General features: G+C 43.4%; 1 protein-coding gene across 1 annotated transcript in view; it reads left to right on the top strand.

Moving 5' to 3' along the window:
* Positions 1-8: 8 nt before the first annotated feature.
* LOC112072554 (kinesin-like protein KIF1A) overlaps positions 9-6,700 on the top strand; it is a gene marked incomplete at its 5' end in the record, with an annotated part of 102,344 nt that continues 95,652 nt past the window's right edge. Inside the window, 5 exon segments of the mRNA XM_070439839.1 lie at positions 9-131; positions 303-382; positions 755-817; positions 819-828; positions 6,295-6,374. Coding sequence (XP_070295940.1) covers positions 9-131; positions 303-382; positions 755-817; positions 819-828; positions 6,295-6,374 — 356 coding nt within the window.

Below are 6,700 nucleotides of genomic sequence, written 5' to 3'. Positions count from 1 at the left end.
AACAATGCCATGACGGGGATGAGCCCCTCCCCTCTCTGTCCGCTCTGTCCAGTCGAGCCGGAACCATCGCCAGCCTCCACGACCGCATCATGATCAGCCCTGGCAACGAGCAGGCCATCGAGAGACTCAAGGTGAACTGAACACTGATTGGTTGATTAATTGATTGATTAATTGACTGATCGATTGATTCATTGATTACAGTCAGACATAATACCCCACTGCCCACATATTGAACATAGACTCTGGGGGGGGGGGGGGTTGACACATCCTCAGATATGAATTGATTTTTGTGATTTCATCAGGAAACAGAGAAAATCATCGCAGAGCTCAATGAGACCTGGGAGGAGAAACTTCGCAGAACAGAAGCCATCAGAATGGAAAGGTGAGTTCTTTCAGCTTCCACGTCTCTACTTACAGTAAAGACCTGCCTGCAGATAGTAAAGAAAGACATCTACAGTATCCGGGCTCCAAGGACCATGAAGATTAGGAGACCGTGTACAACTGTCATTAAACTTTTTTATTTTTTTATGAATTCGATGCTGCCATTTTTTTGACAGTACAGTGAGAAATGTAGAGAAAGGGGGGGGGAGATAGCAGGGTCATAACGAGCAGGGCTCAACCCCCCCCCCGCGTCGTCGTCGCCAGGGGGCATGTGGTCCAGAGTCGGAAGCTTAGATCGCATATCAAGTTAAGTATACTCATCAGCATCTCGTCTGTACCTCGTCAGTCTCGATCTCTCTGTTCTCTTCCACAGAGAGGCCCTGCTGGCTGAGATGGGTGTGGCCATGAGGGAAGATGGAGGAACTGTGGGAGTTTTTCCCCAAGAAGGTAAGACAGCAACAATCACAGAATACATGTCACAGGGTTTTTTTAACATGAATAGTATGAACTCGAATAGTGTACTCAACACATGTACCACGAGCCATGGATGAGGATGAACAGGGATCAAGTCATGTTTAATTTGATGCATTCCTATCAGGTATCGGGGTTTAGACCCAGAAGCAGACCGTGTCGAAGTAACAATGTTTGTTACAGCAACAGGGGCAAAGGTAAGGATGGCAGGCAGGCTCAGGATCAGGGGCAGGCAGAGTGGTCAGGTGGACGGGTACAGGGTTAGGACAGGCAAGGGTCAAAAACCACGAGCATGAGAAAAGAGAGACTGGGGAAAAACTGGAGCTGACACAAAAAAACGCTGGTTGACTTGACAAACGAGACGAATGGCGACAGACACACAGAGACACAAGGTATAAATCCACAGGGGATAATGGGGAAGATGGGCGACACTGGAGGGGGTGGAGCAATCACAAAGACAGGTGAAACAGATCAGGGTATGAACATTCATGTTGATTTACTTCCAAGCCCTCGACATCACAGCAGAGCAGAAAGCCTGAGGCTGTGGTTCATAGACACAGTAGGGCTGTTTTCACCCAATGAGGGTTGGTCCCTCTGCAATGTCGCCTACACACTTCTCCATCTGGAGTCTCCTACACATCCTCTCCATCTGGAGTCTCCTACACACTCCTCTCCTCTGGAGTCTCCTTAACTCCTCTCCTCTCTGGAGTCTCCTACACACTCTCTCTCTCTGGAGTCTCTACACACTCCTCTCTGGAGTCTCCTACACTCCTCTCCTCTCTGGAGTCTCCTAACACTCCTCCCCATCTGGAGTCTCCTACACACTCCTCCCCATCTGGAGTCTCTACACCTCCTCCTCTTGTGTCTGAGCCGTTGAATTGCGACTCTACTTTGTCTCTATACTGGCACTTAGCTGGTTTGATTGCCTTCCGGAGGGAATAGCTACACTGTTTGTATTCGGTCATGTTTCCGGTCACCTTGCCCTGGTTAAAAGCAGTGGTTCGAGCTTTCAGTTTCGTGTTTCCGTGAAGCAAAGAACGTTACAGTCTCTGATGTCTTAAAGGATCCATACCCTTTATTCAGGGCGAGACTCAGATGCAGACACGGGAGGCAGATGGTTTGAGTCTCTGATATTTATTATAATCCAAGGGGCAGGCAAGAGAATAGTTGTGGACAGGCAAAAGATCATAAACAAGGTCAGAGTCCAGGAGGTACAGAGTGGCAGGCAGGCTCGAGGTCAGGGCAGGCGGTATGGTAAGGCAGGCGGGTTCAAAGTCAAGGCAGGCAAGGGTCAAAACCGGGAGGACTAGCAAAACAGAGAAAAGGAAAAAACAGAAAAACATGCTGGTTGACTTGACAAAACAAGATGAATTGGCAACAGACAAACAGGTAACACAGGAATAGGTAGCCAGGGACTAATGGGGAAAACAGGTGACACCTGGAGGTGGGTGGAGACAATCACAGAGACAGGTGAAACTGATCAGGGCGTGACAGCTGAAGCACCTTGTGCAGCGATTACGGCCTCGAGTCTTCTTGGGTATGACGCTACAAGCTCGGCACACCTAAATTTGGGGAGTTTCTCCCAATCTTCTCTGCAGATCCTCTCAAGCTCTGTCAGGTTGAATGGGGATCGACGCTGCACAGCTATTTTCAGGTCTCTCCAGAGATGTTAGATCGGGTTGAAGTCTGGGCTCTGGCTGGGCCACTCAAGAACATTCAGAGACTTGTCCCGAAGCCACTCCTGCGTTGTCTTCGCTGTGTGCTTAGGGTCGTTGTCTGTTGGAAGGTGAACTTTCACCCTAGTCTGAGGTCCTGAGTGCTCTGGAGCAGGTTTTCATCGAGGAGCTCTCTGTACTTTGCTCCGTTCATCTTTCCCTCGATCCTGACTATTCTCCCAGTCCCTGCCGATTAAATTCCCGGAGCCAAAAATGTCCCTGTTCTTCCATGGCCAGCATTCTCACCAGACATGTCACCTAACAGCATGTTCCAGTTCCTGCCAATGTCCAGCAACTTCGCTCAGCCATTGAATCAGGCCACAATAAACAGCCTGATCAACTCCATGCGAAGGAGATGTGTTGCGCTGCATGAGACAAATGCTGTTCACACCAGATACTGACTGGTTTTCTGATCCACTCCCCTACTTAAAAAAAAAGGTTTTTGTGACAAACAGATGCATATCTGTATTCCCAGTCACGTGAAATCCATAGATTAGGGACTAATGAATTTATTTAAATTGTCTGATTTCCTTTATATGAACTGTAACTCTGTAGCCCTATCTGGAACCTGACTGTTATGTACAGCTTTCCAGCAGGGGAGGACATTAACCAACTGTTTCCTTTTAACATGTGGTCTCCTTATGGAAATAGGACGTTGATTAATTTAGTCTTCCCCTTTTAATCTACTGCATTATTCATAGCAAACAAAACCCTACTCACTGTGCTTCAAACAGCAGAGCTCAGAAAAGCAAACACATTATATATGTGTTTACTATATTTAGTAATATTTATAGCACTTCTGTTTCATTATGTATGTGTTTACTATATTTAAGAATATTTATAGCACTTCTGTTTGCTAGAAGAGCCATCTGTGTTTGATGTGTATTAGTAATGTTGTGGATCCCTAGAGACTGTCTGCATGTCTTAAAACTCTGCGTCATCTACTATAGTGAATTTCTAGTTGTGTCCAAAATGGAACCGTAGTCCCTTCATAGCGCCCCTTTGGGCCTTGGGCAAAAGTAGTGTACTGTATAGGGAATAGGGTGTTGTTTAAGACGCAGGGCTCTGTGTTGATCTAAATGAAACCAGATCTATGCTCTGTGTTTATCTACCTGAAACCAGATCTATGCTCTGTGTTTATCTACCTTGAACCAGATCTATGCTCTGTGCTTTATCTACCTGAAACCAGATCTATGCTCTGTGTCTATCTACCTGAAACCAGATCTATGCTCTGTGTTTATCTACCTGAAACCAGATATATGCTCTGTGTTTATCTACCTGAACCCAGATCTATGATCTGTGTTCATCTACCTGAAACTAGATCTATTGCTCTGTGTTTATCTACCTGAAACCAGATCTATGCTCTGTGTCTATCTACCTGAAACCAGATCTATGCTCTGTGTTTATCTACCTGAAACCAGATCTATGCTCTGTGTTTATCTACCTGAAACCAGATCTATGCTCTGTGTTTATCTACCTGAAACCAGATCTATGCTCTGTGTGTAATCTACCTGAAACAGATCTATGCTCTGTGCTTATTCTACCTGAAACAGATCTATGCTCTGTGTTTATCTACCTGAAACCAGATCTATGCTCTGTGTTATCTACCTGAAACCAGATCTATGCTCTGTGTATTCTACCTGAAACCAGATCTATGCTCTGTGCTTTATCTACCTGAAACCAGATCTATGCTCTGTGTTTATCTACTGACCTGAAACCAGATCATATGCTCTGTGTTTATCTACCTGAACCAAAATCTATGCTCTGTGCTTATCTACCTGAAACCAGATCTATGCTCTGTGCTTATCTACCTGAAACCAGATCTATGCTCTGTGTTATCTACTTGAAACCAGATCTATTGCTCTGTGCTATCTACCTGAAACCAGATCTATGCTCTGTGTTTTATCTACCTGAAACCAGATATATGCTCTGTGTTTTACTACCTGAAACCAAAATTATGCTCTGTGCTTATCTACCTGAAACCAGATCTATGCTCTGTGTTTATTCTACCTGAAACCAGATCTATGCTCTGTGTATCTACCTGAAACCAGATCTATGCTCTGTGTCTATCTACCTGAAACCAGATCTATGCTCTGTGCTTATCTACCTGAAACCAGATCTATGCTCTTGTGTTTACTACCTGAAACCAGATCTATGCTCTGTGCTTATCTACCTGAAACCAGATCTATGCTCTGTGTTTATCTACCTGAAACCAGATCTATGCTCTGTGTTTTATCTACCTGAAACCAGATCTATGCTCTGTGCTTATCTACCTGAAACCAGATCTATGCTCTGTGTCTATCTACCTGAAACCAGATCTATGCTCTGTGTTTATCTACCTGAAACCAGATCTATGCTCTGTGTTTATCTACCTGAAACCAGATCTATGACTGTGTTTATCTACTGAAACAGATCTATGCTCTGTGTTATCTACCTGAAACCAGATCTTATGCTCTGTGTTTATCTACCTGAAACCAGATCTATGTCTGTGTTTATCTACCTGAAACCAGATCTATGCTCTGTGTTTATCTACCTGAAACCAGATCATGCTCTGTGTTTATCTACCTGAAACCAGATCTATGCTCTGTTTATCTACCTGAAACCAGATCTATGCTCTGTGTGTATCTACCTGAAACCAGATCTATGCTCTGTGTTTATCTACCTGAAACCAGATCTATGCTCTGTGTTTATCTACCTGAAACCAGATCTATGCTCTGTGTTTATCTACCTGAAACCAGATCTATGCTCTGTGTTTATCTACCTGAAACCAGATCTATGCTCTGTGTTATCTACTGAACACCAGATTATGCTCTGTGTTTATCTACCTGAAACAGATCTATGCTCTGTGTTTATCTACCTGAAACCAGATCTATGCTCTGTGTTTATCTACCTGAAACCAGATCTATGCTCTGTGTTTATCTACCTGAAACCAGATCTATGCTCTGTGTTTATCTACCTGAAACCAGATCTATGCTCTGTGTTTTTATCTACCTGAAACCAGATCTATGCTCTGGTTTATCTACCTGAACCAGATCTATGCTCTGTTGTTATCTCCTGAAACCAGATCTATGCTCTGTTGTTTATCTACCTGAAACCAGATCTATGCCTGTGTTTATCTACCTGAAACCAGATCTATGCTCTGTGTTTTTCTACCTGAAACCAGATCTATGCTCTGTGTGTATCTACCTGAAACCAGATCTATGCTCTGTGTTTATCTACCTGAAACTAGATCTATGCTCTGTGTTATCTACCTGAAACCAGATCTATGCTCTGTGTTTATCTACCTGAAACCAGATCTATGCTCTGTGTTTATCTACCTGAAACCAGATCTATGCTCTGTGTTTATCTACCTGAAACCAGATCTATGCTCTGTGTTTATCTACCTGAAACCAGATCTATGCTCTGTGTTTATCTACCTGAAACCAGATCTATGCTCTGTGTTTATCTACCTGAAACCAGATTCGATGCTCTGTGTTATCTACTGAAACCAGATCTATGCTCTGTGTGTCTCTACCTGAAACCAGATCTATGCTCTGTGTTTATCTACCTGAAACCAGATCTATGCATGAATATGTTTTTATTCAATTAAAATGTGATGTGTGGAATAAGTGACTGAATATATTTATCTGAAATGAGGTTGAACAGATTATATGGCCTCTCATTTAATTAATTAGACAACATTTACATTTACTCTAGAATGAACCCATATGAACTCTCCTTGTTGTAGACTCCTCACCTGGTGAACCTTAACGAGGACCCCCTGATGTCAGAGTGTCTGCTGTACTACATCAAAGATGGCATCACCAGGTAAGAGAACATAGAGAGAACATAGAGATATTGACCAGGTAAGAGAGAACATAGAGATATTGACCAGGTAAGAGAGAACATAGAGATAGATATTCACCAGGTAAGAGAACATAGAGATATTGACCAGGTAAGAGAACATAGAGATATTGACCAGGTAAGAGAGAACATAGAGATATTGACTAGGTAAGAGAGAACATAGAGATATTGACCAGGTAAGAGAACATAGAGATGTTGACCAGGTAAGAGAGAACATAGAGATATTGACCAGGTAAGAGAACATAGAGATATTGACCAGGTAAGAGAGAACATAGAGATATTGACCAGGT

The sequence above is a fragment of the Salvelinus sp. IW2-2015 genome, unplaced genomic scaffold (assembly GCF_002910315.2).
Source record: "Salvelinus sp. IW2-2015 unplaced genomic scaffold, ASM291031v2 Un_scaffold1959, whole genome shotgun sequence".
Taxonomy (NCBI): Eukaryota; Metazoa; Chordata; class Actinopteri; order Salmoniformes; family Salmonidae; genus Salvelinus; species Salvelinus sp. IW2-2015.
The sequence above is the reverse complement of the archived record's forward strand: the minus strand, read 5'-3'. Positions and strand labels throughout refer to the sequence as shown.